The sequence below is a fragment of the Leptonychotes weddellii genome, chromosome 2 (assembly GCF_054177405.1).
Source record: "Leptonychotes weddellii isolate Sample4059 chromosome 2, ASM5417740v2, whole genome shotgun sequence".
Taxonomy (NCBI): Eukaryota; Metazoa; Chordata; class Mammalia; order Carnivora; family Phocidae; genus Leptonychotes; species Leptonychotes weddellii.
In genome coordinates this window covers 102,467,100-102,490,435 of record NC_138370.1, presented here as the reverse complement: position 1 = coordinate 102,490,435, position 23,336 = coordinate 102,467,100, and the positions used below count along the sequence as shown (strand labels likewise).

The 23,336-nt window shown below is 37.1% G+C and overlaps 1 protein-coding gene across 1 annotated transcript in view; it reads left to right on the top strand.

Annotated features, from left to right (window-relative positions):
• The window catches only part of BANK1 (B cell scaffold protein with ankyrin repeats 1), a 281,977-nt gene that overhangs the window by 242,716 nt on the left and 15,925 nt on the right, over positions 1-23,336 (top strand). Inside the window, exons 10-11 of the mRNA XM_081813132.1 lie at positions 3,483-3,785; positions 16,752-16,817. Of these exons, the coding sequence (XP_081669258.1) occupies positions 3,483-3,785; positions 16,752-16,817 (369 nt within the window). The remainder of the gene's footprint in view (positions 1-3,482; positions 3,786-16,751; positions 16,818-23,336) is intronic.

Sequence of the window (23,336 nt, the reverse complement as noted above, 5' to 3'; positions counted from 1 at the left end):
TACTTTCCACATTCAAAAAGTGTTCTTACAATAAAGTTTTAATAAGAAAGATGAAAGAAATATCTGTTATTAAAACTCTGTTTGTCATTATACTTTTTAGCTGTTGAGCCCTAGAGGGTACAAAATATATATAAACACTGTTTAAAAAAGGTGGATTTTGAAGCCATGAAATTTAGCATTTGCATCATTGAAGGGCCTGTCTCTATAAAGGTTCAAGTTGATGAACATAAACCTTTACTAAGGTTATACACTGTATTTAGAGATGAAGAGTCCTCCTTAATGGAAAGTATGGAAAACCTCATGGTCATGCCTCTGATTCTTTCACTCATTCAACAAATATTTATTGATTACCTACTATGAGCCAAGCTCTTATAGACCATTGCGATAGATCAGTGAAGTAAGTGTATCAATACTGGGGGTGGGAAGAGAGACATAGATAAGCAGCACACTGACAATAAAATTCTGGTATATTTTCTCACTTTCTACAGATGTGAATAATTTCATATAACTATTAAAATACATTGTTAAGAAGGCAAAGTTGTCTTTTATCAGGCTAAATCTCTTAAAAGGACTAATAATAAATAATATTTTCCCAAATGTAAATTTTTATGCATAGTATATTGGTTAGGAGGTCTAAAACTACTCTATAGAGACTATTCACCAGATATCTAAAACCAGAAGTATACATTGGCTAATATATCTTCTGAAAAGTACCAAATAGAAAAAGCAAGATAAAACAAAAAAATCCCCACTTTTTATTTTAAAACTGTACTTTTACACTTTCTATGCAGTGTTACTTTTGATCTCATCTTTCATAGGGCTAATATTGGAAATATTGTAAATGGAAAATAAAATGTCAATATTTTTTCTTAAAATTCTTTGATTAATGTCTTAGTAAAAAGTAAGACTAGAAGCTACCACTTCTTTTTTTTTTTTTTTTTTTGCCGGAGATTTGGTATGGGTTCTTTGAATTTAGCTAGTGATACCTTCAGAATTGTCTTCTAAGACTAGTTTCATATGCCCTCAAATTATCAAAAAAGTGAGGCCCCCTCCTCATATCCTGAGCATTAGATTCCCCATAATGGATTTATGGGCATATTCACTGGAGAAAACAAGAATCAAAACACTATAGAACACTTTTTGGTTTATAAAGAACACATTGTCCCTTTTTATCTTCACAACACACATGCAAGACAACAATCACTATGATCCCTCTTTGACTCAGACCCAAGACCACAGAGCCTGTAATTAGAATGTATCAAATACTTCTATAAACCGGCTTCCTCGGCTTTGAAGAGTCTTCTCTTTGTTACACACTCTTCCTCTAATTTTTTTTTCAAAAATTAGAATGATAGGAGTGATTTATTTTCAACTTTATTTACTAATGTACAGTTTAAATTAAGAATGCTCAAGCCCCACTCTGACATGAAAAGTGGAATCTGATACATTGAGAAATAAGAAAGTAAAATGTGTTATTTCTGGTGCAAGCCCAACTTTAGAAAGAGTTGGGAAGGAAGGTGGGTGGAGAAACAAAGGGAGTTAGCAGCTCAGGAAATGGGTTGATAAAAGTAAGATAGTTGACACATTCCGCTAAAAATGAAACACTGTAAAAATGTTTCCCACACACTTAATCTGGTTTCACCTGTTATGCTGTCAGTGAAACAGAAGTCATGAAGTGAAAATCTCAGTACCATATTATTCATAGGGAGAAAGGCAAGTCATGCTGATTTGGAAGTTAGTGCTAGGCATGTAGTCATTAGTACTTCTTGGCTTAAACTAACTGAAACAATCAGATTTAAGACTCTTTTGGGGGAGTCCTCATGAGCCTACCCAGAACAATGGCTGAACTACTTAAGATAATATATATTTTATTCTGCTCTACAACTTGTCTTTCTCCTTAGCTTCTACATTTTTCCACTAAAATATCCATAAATAACCTAAATTGTTTTGGTCAGATTGTCACCAAAGAGGAAACAGCATAGTTCTCCCTTCAGTCACATGTGTGAATCTCTCAGAACAACCCACAAAAGTAATGATTTTTCAGTCAGTAACTGAAATTCTTTCCATTTTATTGTTTTCATTAATGCTTTAAGCAAAACATCGGTCAAAAGTCTAATTTTTTAAAGATTTTATTTATTTATTTTAGAGAAAGAGAGAACGGGTGGGGAGGGGCAGAAGGAGACGGAAAGAGGGTCTCAAGCAGACTCCATGCTGAGTGAGGAGCCTGACAGGGGGCTCGATCCCAAGACCCTGAGATCATGACCAGAGCCAAAAACAAGAGTCAGACGCTTAACTGACTCTGCCACTCAGGTGCCCCAAAAGTCTAATTTTTAATAAAATTCTCATTGGTGTGGCAGGGAGCCATCAAAATGTTTTCCAACTTATTCATTAACCAAAGTATGCGATACCTTTGTCTTCTAAATAACTGCTATAAAATATTTTAATACATTCTTTAAAAAATATGTAAAGATTTTACTGGCTATTAAAACCATGAAAGATTACTCTTTTCATATGAATTAATCTTCAAGTCATTGATTATCCATGCCACCTTGTCACAAACCCTACTTTCAGTGTTCTTTATCTAAGAATGAGGTTCATGCTGTCTTACAGACATCAAGAGTTGCATTTTGGAACCTCAGTTTGTTAAGCCACAGTGAGACTTCCTGTAAGAAACCAAGTGATGGCATGTTTGGCTAGTCCCCCTGTCATTTTCAGATAAATTGAATGTTAGGCAAAACACCCAGTGCAAGCCCAATGAAAGGTGAAATAACTTCAAGTGAAAAAAAAAAAAAAATCTTAGCATATTCTGCTTGAAAAACAAGTTTTCCAAAGCGTTTGGGATTTGAGGCTTAGTTTTATCACTCGATTTTCTGATATTAAATCCCTTATAAATTATCTGGAAAATACTTATATGCCTATTTATATGTTTTCAGAGAAGTCCATGTTTTAAACAAACCTTTTTTTTTTCTTTAAGATTATATTTTTAAGTAAACTCTACTCCCAAAGTGGGGCTCAAATTTACAGCCCTGAGATGAAGAGTTGCATGCTCTACTGGCTAAGTCAGCCAGGAGCCCAAACAAACCATTATTGGTTTTTTTAAGATTTTTTATTTTTTATTTGACAGACAGAGAGTACAAGCAAGGGGAGCGGCAGGCAGAGGGAGAGGGAGAAGCAGGCTCCCTGCTCAGCAGGGAGCCCGATGTGGGGTTCAATCCCAGGACCCCGGGACCATGACCAGAACCGAAGGCAGACGCTTAGCCATCTGAGCCACCCAGGTGCCCCCAAACTTTTTCTTTAAACAAAGTTAACAATTACAAACTGCAGGAGAATATGTTAGTAAATTATATAGTGTACTTTTCTTTTTGAAATTTATGAGAGTATATATAAATTATTTGGGGAGAGTTTCAAGGAAGTGACAGATGGACATCAACAATATTGCATAAAATAGAAGAGTAACCACCATCTAAATATTTCATAAGCAGGGAAAATGGTGGAAGGCCAGACGGAAAAAAGTCAAAATTGGTGTGATCTCGGAGCAAGACAAGAAACAGGAGGTGAACCCAAAGAAGAAGAAAAGAAAGAAGATGAAAAGGAGCAGGAGAAGGAGGAAGACCCGTACACGTTTGTTGAGACTGAAGACAGTGACTATGACGTGATACTGGCCAATATGAGTACAAAGAAAAAATTGGGGAGTCGGTCTTTTATTATAAACAGACCTCCTGCCCCTACACCTCGACCCACAAATATCCCTCCAAAAGAGGAAACCACACCTTACATAGCTCAAGGTAATGCTTTTTGTTGCGTGTGTGTGTGCGAGTGTTTTGGGGGTGGGAGGAATTGTCCTCTTTTTAGTGGGGTCAAAAACCCCAAAGATGAAAAATCCAAGTCATAGGTGAGTTCTATTGGCCCATTTTTAAATTTAGAAACATAATGAATAAAGAAAACAAGAACAATGGGTAGGGTTCTTGTTTCTAATTCTTCATTAAAGAAGGATAATTTTGATAAATTATCCAAGAACATGAAACCACAGCTTGTGTGGAGAAATTCTATTTGAAACTTTTTCTATAATTCTCTAAGAGGGAAGCTCAACTCCTATGAATAATTTGCAACACAAGATAAGAGGTAAATACTTTACTTTTGCCCCAACTTTACTTTTTGCTCCTAATTCCATGTAAAATAACTTTAAAAACCTAAAAAGTTGTGAAAACTAGAATCTCAGATATACAACCACAATTACTCTGATAATTGTACTTCACCCCAACAATTAAGATTCACTTCATCTGTCATAGAATTTCTACTTCATTTTACACTTCAATTCTTCTTTCTCATTTTCTACTCAGTTGAATCTGAATAAAAAAACTAACAGATCCTGGAGCTTTTTTTATATCTATAGCCCCAGCAGAGTACATTTACACTACTATTATTTTCTGGCATTCTTGTATACTCTGTTTGGTTTGATGTAGTCCACAAGTCCATTGTGTCTGAGAGATGGACTTTTATTTATCAGTGCATTGCATGCATTTTGGGGCTAAAATACCACCCTAGGGACTGAGAAAATGGGCTAAAACAATTTCTTCATCCTTGAGGAGTTCCTAGGTGATAGATATGCAAATAAATATCCAGAGTACAATGTGACACTTTTTTAGAGATTTTTTGAGCAAAATGTTTGGGGGATAACTAAACTGAGAAGCAATCAATTATACATTCAAACAATTTAAACCAAGTACTCAAACAGAACATTTAAATGTATACCACGAACCTGCCCAAAAGAAGCACATTTACTCCTCTGTGCTTAATATGTTCAAAAGAAACCATTCTATTGCTTAAGCATTATGTTTTGAGAAATTTGTATAAGAAAATATAGCGAGTATATATAATTTCCAGTGTACAATATATTTACTCAACAGTGTTCTGCTGATAATGTTCAAGGAACTATTAAAAATTAGAAAATAATAACAAATTAATAAATGTGTCAGCTAAAATAAAATGTCAACTGGAACAATTATCTAGATTATTAAGGCAGGGATTAGCTGTAATTAGAAATTCTTAGATTGTCTAGCATAGTGACATCTAGGATGTTACTAGCTCTTAGACAAGGATACTGCCTCCCAATAAGTATTTTTTAAAGAGAGAAGAGAGAAACAGCTCAACACAAGAATTTAGTTGTATTCGAGAAATTTCTGAAGTGGTACTTCGTCCTCTGTATCCCAGTCCTTGGGGAGTTCTCAGGACCACAAATAGAGACTCCTGTGTTCCGGTGTTCTATTTTTTGCATTTTATCTTCTCATCCTTTTATGGGCTGTCATATTCTTATTTTCCATGAGCTCTTTCTTGTTCTCTATTTGGTTTTTTGGGGATTTTATTTATTTATTTATTTGACAGAGAGAGAGAGAGCACAAGCAGGGGGAGTGGCAGGCAGAGGGAGAGGGAGAAGCAGACTCCCCACTGAGCAGGGAGTCTGATGCGGGGCTCGATCCCAGGACCCTGGGATCATGACCTGAGCAGAAGGCAGACGCTTAACCATCTGAGCCACCCAGGCGCCCTTTAAGAAATTTTAAAAGCTATTTATCTCCCCTACTTATCACAAGTTTGACACGCTTCAGCATTTATAAGAAATCTTTCTAATTCAATTACACAATGTGATTTATTCTCCTTTCCATTATTTATTCCTTTCCTCTTTCACTGGAATTTACTTGCTTTCCTCTCCCTTTTGTGCTATTGATTGTTGATCATTCTCTTCCCACATTAAGAAAACATTGCCTCATCAGCTAATTCTTTCTTGATGTTCTTTGCATTTCACAGGATAAAAGTCTTTCATCACATCTTTCCTCTTTTTTTTTTTTCTCTTTTTCATAGCTCAGGCAGCTCTATTAAATAAAATTGCCATCATTTCCCAGAAAGCCATCCATTCAATTAAAAGAACATTAATTTGCCCCGGTTCTTGCCAGAGCACAGAGGCAGTAACGGAATGTTGGCACATCCAGAGTATGTTAATGTAGCCCAAAGAGAAGGATGTAGAATAGGAGACGGAAGAAGAAAGCAAGATGCAGAATCCCAACTTACTATTTCAGAAATTCAAGAAAGTACTGGCAAGGAAACTAGGCAAATAAACCAGAGAGATATAGGAAAATCATGTTGGCTTTTGCGAGATCATAGAAAACATGTCTGTTGGTGTCCACCTCTAGTTCCTGGCACAGAGCTCCTGAAACCTTTGTGATTTCCTGGATGACAGGAAGGTTTTTTGCTCTAATGAGGCAACTCTGAATGGGCTCCTGAATGGCTGGATGACGGCTGGTCATGAAATACACCAAGCCATGATTAGAAGCTTAGAATCTTCAGCCCTAGTCCCCCATTTTCTTGAGAAGGGAGAAGGGCTGAACATGTACTTATTGATCAATAGTGCCTATGTGAGGAAGATTCCATAAATCCTAATAGTAGGGGATTCCCAGAGATTCCATGTTGGCAAACAAATCCACACAGGAAGGCTGACACACCCCAGCTCAGTGGGGATAGAAGCCCCTGCACTCAGGACCCTGAGTATTGTACTCTGGATATTTATTTGCATATCTATCACCTAGGAACTCCCAGACCTTGTGCTATGTATCTTTTCATCTAGCTGTTCATCGGTATCCTTTATCATATCATTTAATACACTGGCAATTATGTTTTCCTGAGTTTTGTGAGCCACTCTAGCAAATTAATTGAACCTGAAGAGGGAGTCATGGGAGTCTCCAATTTGTAGCCAAATTAGACGGAAGCTGTGGATAAGCTAGGAATCTACTACTTGTGATTGGCATCTGACGTAGAGTGGAAGCAACGCTGTAGGACTAAGCCCTAAGCCCTAAGTGTCAGAATTGAGTTAAACGGTGAGACACTCAATTGGTGTCGTAGAATTTCTTGATGGGGGGAAAACTCCGCACATTTGGTGACCATAAGTGACTGAAGTGAAGTGTCGTGAGTGCAGTAGAGGTGTGAAAGTGAAAGAGACACACATAAAAGAAGACAGGAGGAAAACGGGGTTTCCCCATTACAGCTTTGCAGAAAGTATTCAGATTCAGCTGCTATTACTTAAGCAAATAACTTCATATATCTGAGATTCCATTTCCTCCTTGTAAGTTTGGGATAAAAATAATATCTACTTTAAGGATTGCTGTAATCTTTAAGTGAGATAAAATTAGCCATTACACAGCACAATATTTGGTATGTGGTATACACTCAATAGATTATAATTAATAGCAATTCTCCTTTGTCTTTGCTCAGTTTCTGGGCAGACAATAACTTTGAGAAACTAACTTTACAGGAAAAATGTGTGCTTCCTGGATTCTGGTGGCGTCAGAGGCTAAGGAAGCTATTAGAGATGGAGAAGGAGGAGGGGGATATCCTGTCCTCTAAAGGGACAAGTCTACTTTGTCTACTCCTTATAGTCTTAGTCTACTCCTTATAACAATTATTGTGAGACAACTTTTATGCTTATTTCTAATTCATGCAACAATCTTACATGGTTGGCATTAATAGCCTTATTTTGCAGATGACAAAACTGATGTTCAGTGAGTTTCAGTGTCTTGCCCATGGTGATAAAATTAGGAACAGAAAGATGTAGGATTTGGACCTACCTCAGTCTGGTTCTCTCCACAAATTTCCTTTACTGATATATTTATTTCTGGATTATTTGTTAATATTTATTTGCTCCTCAGACCCATAAGATCAGTGGAGGGAGAGACCAACCTTTTCTGGTTTTGCCCGTCATTGTATCTTTTGGTACCAAGCTTGGTGCTGAATTCATAGTGGAAACTATGAATATTTGAGGAATATTAATTGAATGAATATGAAGATGAAAAGATGATAAAAGTGACAAAAACCACATTGATGTGGTTCATTAGGATACCTTATTAACACTCTGGAGGATGGTCAGAATAATATATCAATCTACTAGTTCCTAAATTTCTCTTGTTTTAAACCATCTTATGGGTTTTTATAAATTTTTTTATTTGAGTATAGTTGACACACAATGTCACATTAGTTTCAGGTGTACAACACAGTGATTCAGCTTCTTTATACAATATGCTATGCTCACCACAAGTGTAGCTACCATCTGTCACCACACAGCGCTATTACAGTACCATGGACCATATTCCCTATGCTGTACCTTTTCTCTCCATGACTTATTCATTCCATAAATGGAAGCCTGTACCTCCCACTCCCCTTCACCCATTTTACACCCCTACCCCCCAAAACACACACCCTCCCCTCTGGCAACCATCAGTTCTCTGTATTTACAGGTCTGATTCTTTTTGTTTGTTTATTCATTTATTTTATTTTTTAGATTCCACATATGAGTGAAATCATACGGTATTTGTCTTGACAGTTAAACCATCCTACGTTTGAAGTACACCTAATGTGAAAAGGAGAGGTCATACAAAATGGGACAAAGTTCCAGGATACTGACATACAGCTAAGCATTCTAATCCCTTTCACACAGCATAACATAATAGAGGCTCTATTTCGACTATCACCCCTAGAAATGTAACTTATTAATGCAAAACTAAACCCATGGTTTTTTATTAAGAGATATGTTTCTGATTTTTCATTCCACTCCTGTCATACTAAACCTAATTTTGGTGAACAACAACAATAGAATAATTTATTTTTCTTTCTTTTTTTTTTTAAAGATTTTATTTATTTATTTGAGAAAGAGACTGAGATAGAGAGAGCATGAGAGGGGGGAGGGTCAGAGGGAGAAGCAGACTCCCTGCTGAGCAGGGAGCCCGATGCGGGACTCGATCCCGGGACTCCAGGATCATGACCTGAGCCGAAGGCAGTCGCTTAACCAACTGAGCCACCCAGGCGCCCAATAATTTATTTTTCTTAAATGAAAAGTTTTTGAAGTCTGTGTGCTTTCAGATGTTGCGTTCTCTCCACCTTTTTTTCCCTATAATATGGCAGAGGATCAGGTTCATTAAGTTTCAAGAGTATGGAGGAATTAATATGGATTTATAGTCCTCCTTAATGACAGAATTCTTGATTTAAGACTAATCAAGGAAAGAAAATGAACACTTCACATAGTGTACATAGATTGGTAGTAAAACTATATGCATAAATCATGACAAGAGATGACTGCCTGTTGGGGAAAATTCTTCAGCATCAATGGGCAATTTCCCATTTTCCCCTCACATAATTAATAGAACCAAGATCCTTCTTCAGAGTCTATATTACTGGTTTGGGGTAGAATGTAATTTCCCTTTAAATTTTCAATTGCTGCTGAGTTGCCCTTGGCATTTTGCAGAGCAACAAAGTTGTGTATGACCTTTTTGAGAGCTACTCTGCTACTGGGACCCCAAAATGTCAAGTACAACTCAGTTGCTCTCAGAACTTTTCCACTTGCAATTCATTTGTACTTGAAATTGATCACATACAATGTAATTGAAATGCAAACAGAAAAAAAAAAAGACCTTGTAGAATCTCTTAGGAAAATTAATCTGTATCATTGTATATGTGAGAGAACGGAATGGTCTCTGTCCTCGTTAGTGAAAAAATGTGGTCAAGTGGATTAGAGTAGGCCTTAGGTCAAGTGCCTTGGATCCTACTCTCTGGCTGGGTGACCTTGTCCAAGTCATTTAGCTTCCGGATTTAGTATGTATATCGCAGATGCTCTCAGGACAGAGGGACATATTTATCATTCTATTTGTAAGCCCAATGTCCCTGTATCCCCCCCGTGATTCTCCACCTCTCCCCTTTCTTTGATAGGGCGCTGGTATAGCTCGGCAAAGGAACAGTTGTTTAGACCTGTGCTCGAAGCGTCCTTCAGAGGGAATCCAGCCTGCCTGTGTGACCCAGGGGTTTTGATTGGTTTTCTGTCCTCACAACAACACATCACAGCAACATTGAATGACACCTACGAAGGGCTTTGCTGACCATCTGTTAGAGTGCTGGCATAATAATGAAGAACTTTTCCAGTCTCATCTTCCAGAAATTCAATTCCTTCATGTTAGTGAAGGGAGAAAGAGTAATCAACTGTGGTGCAGATTGACATTTATATTACATGTGACAATAAATGCAAATATCATCAAGCACTTAAATTTTCATTCAGCAGCAGAGTAGATTTCTGGTCTTTTTCCCCTTAACTTTTGATGCTTATAGAGTCTGTTAAATATCTCTTTTTTAAGAAGTTTAATTGGCCTAGAATAGTAGTTCTTAACTGGTGGCAATTTGCCTCCCTGGCAACATTTGGCGATGTTTAGGGACATTTTCAGTTATCACCACTAGGACAGTACCAATGGCATCTAGTTCGTAGAGGCCAGGCATGCCACTAATCCTTCCTACCAGGCACAGGAAAGGCCCCATCACAAAGAATTACCCACTTCAAATTGTCAGCAGTGCCAAGGTTGAGAACCCATGACACGGGTTGTTTCCATTGTTAAGACAAAGTAAACATCTGAACAGAGTACTTCAGAGAATGGTCACTTGAACATGAAATCATAGATGGATCAAATAGCTATCCACATGAGTTGTCTTTTTTCTCACATTAGATTTCCTAAATTCACATTATCTTTCACCAGTACTCTTAGTGTGTACCTCTTTTTTCCTCTAAATATGTAGCAGTTGGAGAAAAACAAGATGTTCTGCGGGCTTGGCCCACTGAGAGGACCCTCCTCAGAGGGACCAGCACGAAATTCATGAAGACTGTAAAGCTGGATAAAACTGAATTTGAATCATGACTCAGCCACTTAAAAGTTGTGTGGCTTTGTGCAAGTGATATAACCTTGCTTCATTTGTTTAAAAAAAAAAAAGGATAAAACCTCCTGCATAGAGTTTTTATGGGAATTAAAATGACCTAGGTACCGTAGCTGGCACAACAGAGTAGGATGCAAAAATGGTAATCACCATGATGGAGGGTATTCTGTAGACACAGAGGTGAGACAGGACATGCTAGATCTTTTCAGTTGGTGTGCCTTTGGCTTCTTACTTGGGTTTCAAATGCCAGTATCTCATCTTGCATGACTTTTCCAAGTTATTTATGAACTATCAATAATGAACCCTACACAGAACAAGTGGGACAGCCCTGTCCTTTTTGAGTCTTCAATCTGCATTTCTGTAGTTTGAGTCTTAATAGCAGAATTAGTATTTAATGCCTGTTCAAAGTGAGCGTGACCAGGTCCTATTGGTTACCTCTTAAGATAGCAATATTTCCTGATAGAGGGATAAAAAGAGAGGCCAGAGAGGTTGTTTTTGGTAATCACCAAGCATGAACCAAAAGATGAACTCATCATACTTTCCAGAGTATTATAGTGGCTTCTCAACAACCCAAACCACTTCTCTTTCAAACAGAAGGAAAATTACTGGGGATGTTACTAGAGTAATGTCTTCACTTATATCATTATTGAATACAAATGGTCAAAAAGAAAAATCAGGCAATGAACGGGAATGAAATCATATGGAAGGAGACAAACCCCTAGTCCAGTGCTATGCAAGCCATAGGTGTTCAATACACGTTACCTGCCTGGTAACAAGAGGAAGGAGGACCTGCCTGCCCAGTGGTGGATTGGAGATTTTGCTAATAAACTCGTTGCAGTGGCCTCAGGCTCTAATTACACAGAATTCCACAAACCAACTGCTCTCTGTCTTTTGGAATGTCTCAACTTCCTGGATAAGAAATATTTCTAGAATAGAAATATTCTTATTTGCATCAAAGGAGAAAATATGCAAATAAAAACAGTTTGTATTCTACTCTAGTAAAAATTAAGTTCCTTAGAAAGAGAAAAAAAAATTATAATAAGATTTCCTGTTTGGGGAGAAGATTTTTATGGGAACATGTCTATTAGACTTAAAGTTTCCATTACAAACTGGAAAGAAAATTCATGCTTTCTCCGTAGGAGAAAATTGATATGGCCGTTGAATTAGAATGTTTATGCCATTTTCCTTCCGGTAGTTATGTGATTTCCAACTTTCCTTCCCTACCAATCTCAGAAGTATTCTCCTTTAAGAAGAGAATATCGTAACTCCTGATTCCATATATCTCCCAGGCAGTAAACTACCTTCAGTTGGACAGCCTTCACAGGATGTAGCTGATGTCACTGTCTATGGCCATGCCAACCCTAATGTGCCTATTCAAATGTGGTGACCTATGTTTGATAAATTGGTTCAAATTAATAACCTGTAACTATCGCTAACAGAATGCAATGGTGGTTTTAAGCCAGGAGGAGTGCGCAATCTGTCTTGGTCAATTTGCAAAGAAGCTACCTCTCTCCTCTGAGCTTCGGTTTGTTTAGACAGTGTGACTACTTATAGGATTAGAATATTCTCTTAACCTGTTTTTGCTGCTTAGACAAAGGGGTTGTTTACAGTGTTTTGGGTGTTGTGGGTTTTTTTGTTGTTTGTTTGCCTTTGCCTCATTCCACCTTTTGGTGATTACCTTTCACAGGGTGCAGATTGGGGTGAACAAGGTAGGAAGAGTAAGGCTACAGGGGTCAAATTACTACCTTTGCCTTCCCTGATTGTTTCTCATCTCTATCCTCTCTCATCAGTAGGCGCTAAGGACACATTTGACCTTTGCTTAAATGAAGACATGAAAATGGAGGACATTGTGGAAACTCTGACTGGGTTTTATTTACCTTTGCCTGACAATGCAGTTGGTTACACAGTTAGCAACGTAATGAAAGCTTATTGAGTAAATAATAAACACTCTGCTGCTACGTGTACAATATCATTCTGAGAACCCAGAGCATAATACAAATCCGTCACTTTTTTATATCAAATCTCTAGTTTCGAGAATAATCTTCAGTGATAGCTCTAAACATTTTATGTTGCACTTCTAATGGGCATGGACCATCAAGGGGTTTGTTGTTTATAAGCCACCTCTTTATGAATGCATTTGGCTATTGCACAGACTTTCCATTACCTTAGCCACTTACAAAGAAATTCCAAATAACTTTTGTCAGATGTTTTAAGGAGGGTGGCTTCGGTAGGGTCCCTTTGCTTGAAATAGGCCATAAATGAAGTTGACATGAAGAATGTTCTTGCAAAAGCAACCTGGAAAGACAAGTAGTACCAGTGAATTCGTTATATTTCACCTTCTCCTCCTCCTCTGTTCTTCTGATAGTTCTGCTTTGCTTAATGTTTTGAATATTTAATACTATGCTAATTTTTTTCCATTTAGTGTCATTTCTATTCTAGAGAAAATTTTATAGAAGTTGTTCTGCCAATATTTAAGATAAATGGGGATGGTATTTGGGACATTTGCATTGTTTGAGATTATTTTGAACTTCAAAAATTGTTTTTCTTTCTCTATGGGCTTTTTTTAATGTTTAAAGGTGGTGACAACTACTAATAATGTATTCATTTTCCTTTCTTCTCAAATTCCAATTTTAGGTAGGAAGAGAAAAATAAGATTTCACTGAGGCAGAGTCATCAATGTTGATGCATGTCATAATTGCCTTAATGACATTTTTTGAACATTGATGCAGTAAAATGTGATTTAAAAAAAAATAGTATCCTGCAAGAATTCAAGCACATAGGGACAGGATCACCTCCATATTTTCTAAAAAATTAACCTTGGTCTGTGGTTTAACTTTCTAGTTTTTCTATTAGTCTAGGCCCTCAGTACAAATAATCTCTTCCTCAAAACAGAGCCCCCTATTTAAATTCATACTTAAGAATTTATCCAGACACTATTGGGCCTGGAGTGACTTGGGAAATAAGAATTGGTAGCATCTTAGAATGTCAGAGTTGAGTGAGACATCGGAGATCATCTCATCTGAGCTCCACCTTTATCAGCAAGAAAATAAAGTGCCAGGAGGGAAAAGCCATTTTCCCATGTCACATATGTTGTTAACATTAAGACAAAACTATACCCCTTCCCCGGTGCCAAGTTAGTTAGCATTCTGGCATATAGGTGGGTTGTTATTTTTCCGATTTCTCTATGTTTAAAACAGACTCTCTTTTTATTCACCACAAATCTTGTACAGAAGTATGTAGTTTCATATATAAAGCTGAATGACCCATAACCCAATGTTCAATTCTCAGGATATCATGGATTTTACATTTACCTCTTATAAAGGTTTGTGTCAGTGAGCATGGTAACTAGAAAGCATATAAAGCTTTTTAGAACAAAGGTTTTACTGGTAAATTTAAAATGTTTCAGCTAATATTAACCGTAAAAAAGAAAGATTAACGAATTCTGGAATTTTATATCTACCTATCCTTTTCCTAAGGCTAACAGAGTTAGCTTGTTATGCATGTTTGAGTCAGTGATCATTTTGATGGACTAGCACTTTCTTCAGGAGACAAGTTAATATAGGTCTTTTTCCAAGATTACCTCACATTCAAAAATACCTCCTAACTTCCATAGCATCAAGAAAACAGTGTGTTTGGTAATGTGCTAATTGCATCTTTGTAAGGAAATGAGGCTTGTGTGTAGGTGGAAGGAGGGGACCAATTGAAATGGGTGCAGCTGGGGGTGAGTTAAGAGGGAATTTCAAGAGAGATTATCCAGGGAGAAAGGGCCTTTGTACTGTGGGGTGTGACAGGATGCACACCCTGCTTTTAAAAAGTTCTCTTATCAGCACTTTGATAACCATCCTTCTCAGACATCCAACTTCCCTCCCAATCTTCCTTCAGATCCCAGACTCTTCCCCTGAAAACCCTGGTGAAATCTCAACAAGAAATAAATAACACTCTTTATAATTCTAAGGCTAGAAACCGAAAGAGAGTGTTGACTTGTGTCGCATTTACTGCATTTCACGCACCCTGGGCATTTGTTGTCAGCAGAACCACATACAGGATGTGAAATGATTTTTAAAAAATTAATGCCAAAAATCTGGAAAAACTAATACCAAGTACTCTGTAGCTTCAAAATGCAGCAGAATTATTAAAACTGATCGATCGATGTACTCTTTATTTGGAGAATTTGTTGTCCAGATTTATCTTTGGATTCAGATTATTTTCCATGTTAATGATGCCAGACTACAGCGTTTTTTGTCTTCGACATTTTCAGTTATCATCTTAACAATATTGGCAAAACAGAAAAAGCACGCAAAGACTCCCCTTGTTATTAAAATTTCAAGACTGTTTCATATTTTCAAGACTTTTTAGAACTGGCCAATGAAAAAAAAATCAAGCACCACTTGTAAAAATTTTTCTAATATCCTAAAATATACTCACACACCATATATCCATCATTATATTTTATTTAAGGAAAAATACAAACCACAAGCCCAGAACTTGCCATTAAGTTATATTTAGCATGTTTTCCAAATACTAACGTGAAGCAGAAAATTGATTTTCAACCAGAAATGATGTTATTTCATGAGTATAACTCTTCTTAAACACATCATACTTTGAAAATATATTTGCTTTTCCTGTTTGAAAGAAGACAGTAGGGCAGACTACTCTTTGTCTTGACAAACTAAATATGCTTAATAAATCATTTTTGATGTGATAGGATTTGGGGCAATTTTTTTAAATTCAAAAAAATGTCATCCAGATTAAACACAGGTGTGACCTTGATAATAGATTGGTCTAAAGAATATTAAAACTAAAGACAGAGAATATAAGACAACTGCTGGGCTGCATCTTCCCATCAGAGTGGTCAAGCACCATCCAGCTGCACTGCTCGCTCCCTCCCACATGCCTTAGCTCCATTGTCCCAGGAAAGTCTGGTGAGCTGCTAAGAGGATCAAGAGACCCAGGCACGCTGGCAGTGCTCAAGGGTTCTTGTGAATCCCCTTCCTCTATCTCCTTCTTTATCTTTCAAAAGAAATAGTTATGGAAGAGAAGAGGTAGCAGTGCTGTGGAGAACCAAGCAATAGGTCGAAGTTAAAGGCTTGAGGCTCTAAATCACATCTCTACTAACAACAGTGCTGGGATCATTGCGAAATTACTCAGCCCTTTTATAAGTTATTAAAACTTCCACCTCCCTCATCTTTACACATATGAGGTTGGACTCAATCTCCAAGGCCTCTAGCTGTTTCCAAACCCTGTGATGCAGACTACCCATAAAAAATAAATAGCATGAACTCTGGGATGTTCAGTTTCTAAAGTCAAGTTGTAAAGGGTATAAGCTTTTTCATTAACAAATGCCAGAAGCTATACGGAACTTTGTGGCGTGCTCAATAAATATTAAACAATCAATTTTATCTTTCATCAGCAAAATGGGGTGAGTAATGCTGATTTGTCTCACAGAATTTCATGCGAGAAATAATAAATGAGAACAAAGCACTTTTCAGATAATGAAGTAATTCGAATAAGCTGCTTTAATAGGTCTGAGGTCTAGCTAGATGATGCAAGAATAAAGTATCTTTTTTATTATTACATCTGTGAAATACAGCAGTCTTTTCATCTGTTTAAGAAGAAACCGTCATTACCCTTGCTTATCACCAGAAAGTCAGCATGAGTAATTTCTGTGCAAATGGAATTTTTCGTGTGATTTTAACATTTATCACTTTTAACAAAATGCGCCTTTTAGCTTTACCTGATATCAGAATGGAATCATATCTTGATTTAAATAGTTTAATGAGGTGTTCCATCAGCATTACACTCTTCTGCCTAAAGAAAATGCTTTTTGAAATGACTGATAAGCTGTGCAAATGAGAAAATTGTAAATTTAATAATCCTCCTACTCAAAAATAATACAATTCAAGAATTGCTACTAAGGAAAATGAGGTATCACATTCTAGTTTCCTGGAGACTTCCACAGTCTGTTCTTTTTCATGCTTGTGTTCAGTAAATATTATGTGCTATTTTTTTTTTTTTTACAGTGTTTCAACAAAAGACAGCTGGAAGACAATCTGATGGTGACAAGTTCCATGGTCTTAAGAGACAAGGTAGTAACACGAACTTCAGTTTATTCAATAATCTCTAAGTAAGATTTAAAGAAGTCCTATGAATATTGGGTAAAGTCTCTGAGGATAGAAGTAAATAATTGTGTGCCTGATTAGTCTTACTCTTTAATTAGTGTCTTGCCCAAATATAATTTTGTCATTAGATTAATACAAGAAAATTATTTCAATTAATAAAGGCAAGAAACAACCTTGTGAGAATGTTTGTGGTGATGTTGATGATGTTGTTACCAGGGCTGTAGGAAGGTCAAGTGATACAACTTCTCTAACCTGTATGGAGACCATGCTTTCATAGACCATTAGAGAGAAGCCTCTGGAGTGTAAGCAGGGTGGGTTGGGGACGGGGGAACAGATGATTGATTTCTCAAAGAAGGGGACCAGCATGGGATTTCTGTACTCTGCATTGAACTCCAATCAAAGATTGGACCCTTTTCTCACTATTCTTTTGCTCTCCACCCTCAATCTAGCAGTTTTTGGAACACTTACTTGTCAGGCAAAAACAAACTGAAAACTGTAGCTACAGAGACAGCACACACAGTAGCAAAATTGTCCTCTCTCTCTAAGATTTCCCTGACGTGCCTGGTTCCAGTGGGAAAGAGAAACTCTAGCAGGTTATTTACTGCGATGTTCCCCCTGATAATAAGCGCTTGGTTAAAGTTCAAAAATGAAAAATGTAAAAGGTGACGGATGTAGGGGGCTGGCTCTGATAATCAATAATCTCAACGCACCTTGGAAATAACTTCAGTCCAAGATAGCATTGCCTTGAAATTGCTACCAGTAAATTATTGAAAGACACATTAAAATAAAACCAAGAGGTTATCTCCCAGTAGCCACTGAACACCGCCCCCCGCCCCCACCAGTGTCCTTTGTGCCATCGTAGAGATGGCTGGGCACTGACTGAACCCACTTCTCACTCCACCTCAGTGGACCTGCTCGTAAGATGTCATGGATTGTCCTCCAAGCAAAGGTATGTCCTTAACGAGTGATCTTCATCCATCCCTTCAAATGGTACTTAGATCGTTCTTCCAATTAAGTACATGATGCTTGAATGCAGCACATGATGAAGCTGAATTTCTGGCCCTGAACACATAGATATACTGCTTACAAATTTACATGTAGAAAAAAAAAAAAAGAAAAGAAAAGAAACCTCTATTTGACAGCTTTCCATTTCTAGTGATTTCATAATTTGAAGGAAAAGATTTATCTTTTTAAGGTTATTATCCCTCCACTGTACCTTTACCTCTCTCAAGAAACAAGTGCAGGCCTCCATATGAGATCATTCTACAATTAGAATCAAACAGTTCCTGAGGAATTAGCAAAGTAGAGATTATTCCTATCAGGACTCCCCCACATACCCCACAGAGTTTTGGAAAGAACAAAGAGAGAGGATGCTTTGAGATCTTTAGGAGAAAATTTCCCTGAAGCATTCTTAAATAAATTACTCAATTATCATGTTTTAATTAAATTCTGTTAAAATTGAGGAGGAAATGTGAAGAAACCCATCAGAGATGAAGGAAGGTGACAAATAGCAAGAGGAATGAAGAGGTCCTTGGAATTCTCGCTCTTACCAGTTGTCCTCTGGCTACCCCCAGAGAGCAACATAAGGAAAGGCTGCTAGTGTCTATTAGAGACAAATTATTCTTCACCTTATGTACAGAAAAATAGTCCCTTCTGTAACCAGAAAAAAAAAGGGAGGGGAGAATAGTGAAAGGAAATAAGAACCTAATTATAAAATATTTTATTGGATTAATATCTCTCCATACCTTGGTACCTAATTTGTTTCATTAAGATCAACAATCAGTATATTTTTAAAACTCTTTTAGGGCTAGGATATGAAAATTTTACTCAAATTTTGTATGAATTTTTTCTCTCTGTATATTTAAATCCAACTTATTGATGATGTTTTAGATTAGTCACCTTAGAGCAGTTTCCCTAGATTCTTTTAACCCTGGATATCAGTAATTCTGTAGAAAAGAAAAGAATATTGTTCTACTTGCTAGGAGAAGAGGAACATTAAACCTTGTGAAATGTTGGAAAACCTCCCTGATTACTGCAGTCTGCAGGGAAATCAGAATCTAATGTGAGAACAGAAGAGATAATTAAGAATAATTGGGAAGATTTTAAAATTATACAATTTTACTTTTTTCTTTACTCTCTCCAATCATTTTTCTCTAAACCTTTTCAGATATTTATGACTATCCAGCCCATGGGACATACTAGGCGATCAAAACTGCTTATTCCTGAATTAATGATTACTCTTTAACTATCCTGGATTTCATGGTATAGTTGGAAAAACAGTACCTGCTTCACCGATGATAATCTCTTTATTTGAACAACAACAAAAAAGGCCCTTTTATGAAATTTTTGTCAGAATCAAGATTTCCTAAAGGGACTAGACAGGTTCTCTAAGGAAAGTTAAAGAAATTATTTAATTCTTTCACAATATGCTGGATGGAAAAGGGATTACAAGAGCCAACTATTTTCCCACTGAGATTGTGTTTCAGATGCCCTACATTCAAGACTGCCAAGGGATTGCCAGGAAGTTACATTATTGCTAAGTCAAGGAATTTTCCTGAGGAACAGAAAAAATTAATTGGCACCATTTCCATGGAAACTTAACAGATTTCTTCAATTCAGTTTTCACATCCTGAAAAAATATAGGGAAAATGGTGAGGACTTTGGATCCTCCAGATAAAAATTTCCATCAAAATACAGTTTTAAAATCAGTTTTCCTGAGTTGGCTTTGAAATTAGAAAATGCCAGAGTGATATCTCAGAATATGCTGCTAGCACAGCTCTCCGACCTTCCCCAAACTTGAGCTTCCCAGGGTGCTCAAGGGTTTGTTCATCAACATTGCAAGCCAGAGAACTGAATTTTGTCAGTGGGCTTGGAGCCGATCAGAGTTTTGAAGTCTGAGTCATGTTAATGATGCTGGTAGAGGACTGATTTATAACCCCTAATTTTAATCTATTAAGTCTATACTAGAATGCTTGGATTCATTAGACCCCTGACAAATAATAAAATTTCTATGAAATATTATTAGTAATTAGAAGACTACTAGGTGAACACGATCAAGTCAAAGGGGGCTGGAAGAATGAAAGGGCTGCTTCTTCAAAGACATGGAAATATCTGGTTAATTTTCCCTGCCTTACAAGATCATGTAATAGTCTCAGGTCAAGATTTCTCACATCTCCCATACCTGTTACACCTTTTTTCCCCCTTTGTTACATCTTTTTCTTGGACTATGCCAAGGAGCCTTTTCTATCTTCACTGGAATCATCTGCATATTATTAACGTAGTCTTACCTCGAATATGGTACATGGCAACTGATGAGGTTTAGCGTTCCTAGCATTTGGAACTGCCTCCCTGTGATTATGGGCCACATCCACAAATCTCCTTAGTCACACAGTTAAATAATGAATCTCATCAGGGATGTGCTGTTACTGTCACTCTTGGAAGGCAAACCATTTCTTTGGGGGATGGGGTTAGGTTGGAGGTAGGGGGAGCACATCCACGCTAGCCAGCTGCCTATATCCACGACTCCCAACCCTAGATGAGCATAAGAATTATTTGTGGCGCTTCTAAAATTTGGTTGCCTAAATCTCACCTTAGACATGGCTAAAAATAGAACATGTGAGAATAGTAATGAGCAATAATCTCAAAACCACCATGCAAAAGACAAAATATAACCAAAAGAAACTTTTTTGAAGGCCATATTGTAGTCAAATTTGGCCACTAACTGTTATATTTCAAAAGTAGTCTGCACAACATAATTTTAATTTTTGCCATGTTTAAACCATGCTTAACTCCATGTTTCACATAAAAATTCAGATCTCCAACCACTCCCCATTGTATTATTATATCATTTGCTACAAATGACTTCTGCTGTTATCATGCTTTCATGTTGTTTTCTTATATTCGAGACACATTCGTCTAAGTTCATAATTCCATAAAAAGTGGAAAAATAAATGATATATCAAGAGAATCAGGTCAATAAAAACATGAAGGAAAACACTTATATTTGATAATGGAAACTATTCACATGTGTTTAATACGTAGGCACTAAATCTTCTCCACTCAGTAACTACCTGCCTCGCCCCAGGTATAGTCTCTGCCCACTGATTCTTCAATACAGACTGAAAAGTCATTGTTGGCTGGTCTTTTCAGGGGGTGTGAATGCTCATGGGAAAGATACAGTCAGGGAACATATCTTGTTTGTGTTCTCCAAATGCTCAGTGCTGCAGTAGTCTGATAAATGTTAAATAATGAAATTTTCTGCAAGTTGGAGGCCCAGAGAAACATAGATGTAGATGGTATTGCCCTTACGTGGGAGAAAAGAGAATGCTGGCCTCTGAGGTATTTTCATCAGGCTGTTTTTGCTAGCAGTGGATATATTAAAAAGAAAAGAGGGAGAATTATCGTGGTCATTTGTACTCCATAAAAGAAAAATGGCCTCAGTTCTCTTTTTCAGTGTAACTTACATTTCCATTTTCACAAAAGTTTTTTTATCATAGTCACACCTGAGAAAACTCACATAATAACTGGGTCCTTGTCCGAAATGGTGATGTGTCAAAAGCCCACAGTAGAAAGTGAGGAGGAGGGATTCAATGTTACACTTTGCATCCCGAGACCCCCAAATAAAGCTCTGTGATGGAGGGATGGCATGTTAAGAAGAATTCTGTTAGTAATTGATGCAGGGAGTTAGTTGCTTACAGACCAATCAGTACATAGTGCCAAAGAATCATATTTCACCTGAACGTGACAAGGCTGCACTAACCAAACCTGCTAAACCCTGGGGTCCTCAGTTGTGGATTGCAACCATCAAAATCCCCTGCACACTAGAGCAGAGAACAAAATTTGAACACAAGGAATAGAAGCAAAGGATAAATAGACACTAAATCCCTTGGTGAACATGATTCTATAGATAGGTTCTCTTTCAAGAAGGGTTGAGGAAGAGAACAAATAAATAATATGAGGACTTCAAAAACCACTCCAGAAAAAAGGAAGAGAATTTAATCATAAAGGCTCAGGATAATTATACTTCTGTAAATGATTTGTTTAATGAGTACGATTGTCAAACATCAAGCAAGCAAAATACAGCTAATGGGAAATACATACACACATACAATAAGAACATTTCAGCTAACAGTTTGTAATTTTTTAAATCTTAGACTTTTAAAAATATTTTACCTGTTTATAAAATATTTTAAGGCAGTAAAGAAGTATGGATTATTTTGAATTTTCATTTACAAAATTTAAGCTAAACAATTCAACTTTCAGGTTCAGTATCTGACACCTGTCAATATACAAAAGCCAAAAAAGAAAATTTCAGAAAACTGTGAACTTATAAACAAATTGAAAATATAAGGAAGAGGGGCGCCTGGGTGGCTCTATTGTTGGGCATCTGCCTTTGGCTCAGGTCATGATCCCAAGGTCCTGGGATCAAGCCCCTCATTGGGCTCCCCGCTTGGTGGGGAGCCTGCTTCTCCTTCTTCCTCAGCCTGCTGCTCCCCCTACTTATGCTTTCTCTCTCTCTGTCAAATAAATAAATAAAATCTAAAAAAAAAAAAAGAAAACATAGGGAAGTAACAGCAGCAGACATTCTGTGGTCAAGGTCAAGCTAAGATGAAAGCAAACTACATGGAAGACATTTTAGGTAAGAGGGCAGGATGATATGAAACATATGACATGAAGAAAAGGGATCTAGTGACAAGAGGAAGTATGGTAAAAATAAAATAAACTTAGAAGCTAAAATTTCAGTAGCAAATTAAAACCCACATTGGTCACAATGAGAAGGACTGATGGTGGATAAAAAAAAATCAGTTATTAGAGTTGAGAACATAATCGGAGAAGGGTTTGTTCTCATTACAGGGAAAGACTAAAAACAATCAGATGATATAGAGAAGAGAGATCCAACTCACATATAATAGGTTTGGTACTTTTTTTTTAATAGAATACAAAATACAATCAATGACATAGCTAAAAAGCTTTGGAGATAGGGAAGTGAGGAACTATACAGGCTCACTGTGACCCAGAAAACAATAAGGAAATATATCCACCTTTAAAAACACCCTAGCAAACTTTTTTATTATAAAGATGAAGAAACAATCCTAAAGTATTGAGAAGATATTTGAAGTTAGATTTTTCTATTTTAAAAAAATCAGAATCAGTTTTAAAAATTAGAGAATCTGTGTAACAAAAATTTGAGATAATGAACTAAATGGTGTATTAAGAAAAGATTGCAACTTAAAAAGTTTATATTTAGTCTGTTATTTCACTCATGTAAGAAGAAAACAGATATAGGGGCACCTGGGTGGCTCAGTCTGTTAAGCGTCTGCTTTCGGCTCAGATCATGATCCCAGGGTCCTGGGATCGAGCCCCGCATCGGGCTCCCTGCTCGGCGGGAAGCCTGCTTCTCCCTCTCCCACTCCCCCTGCTTGTGTTCCCTCTCTCGCTGTGTCTCTCTCTGTCAAATAAATAAATAAAATCTTTAAAAAAAAAAAA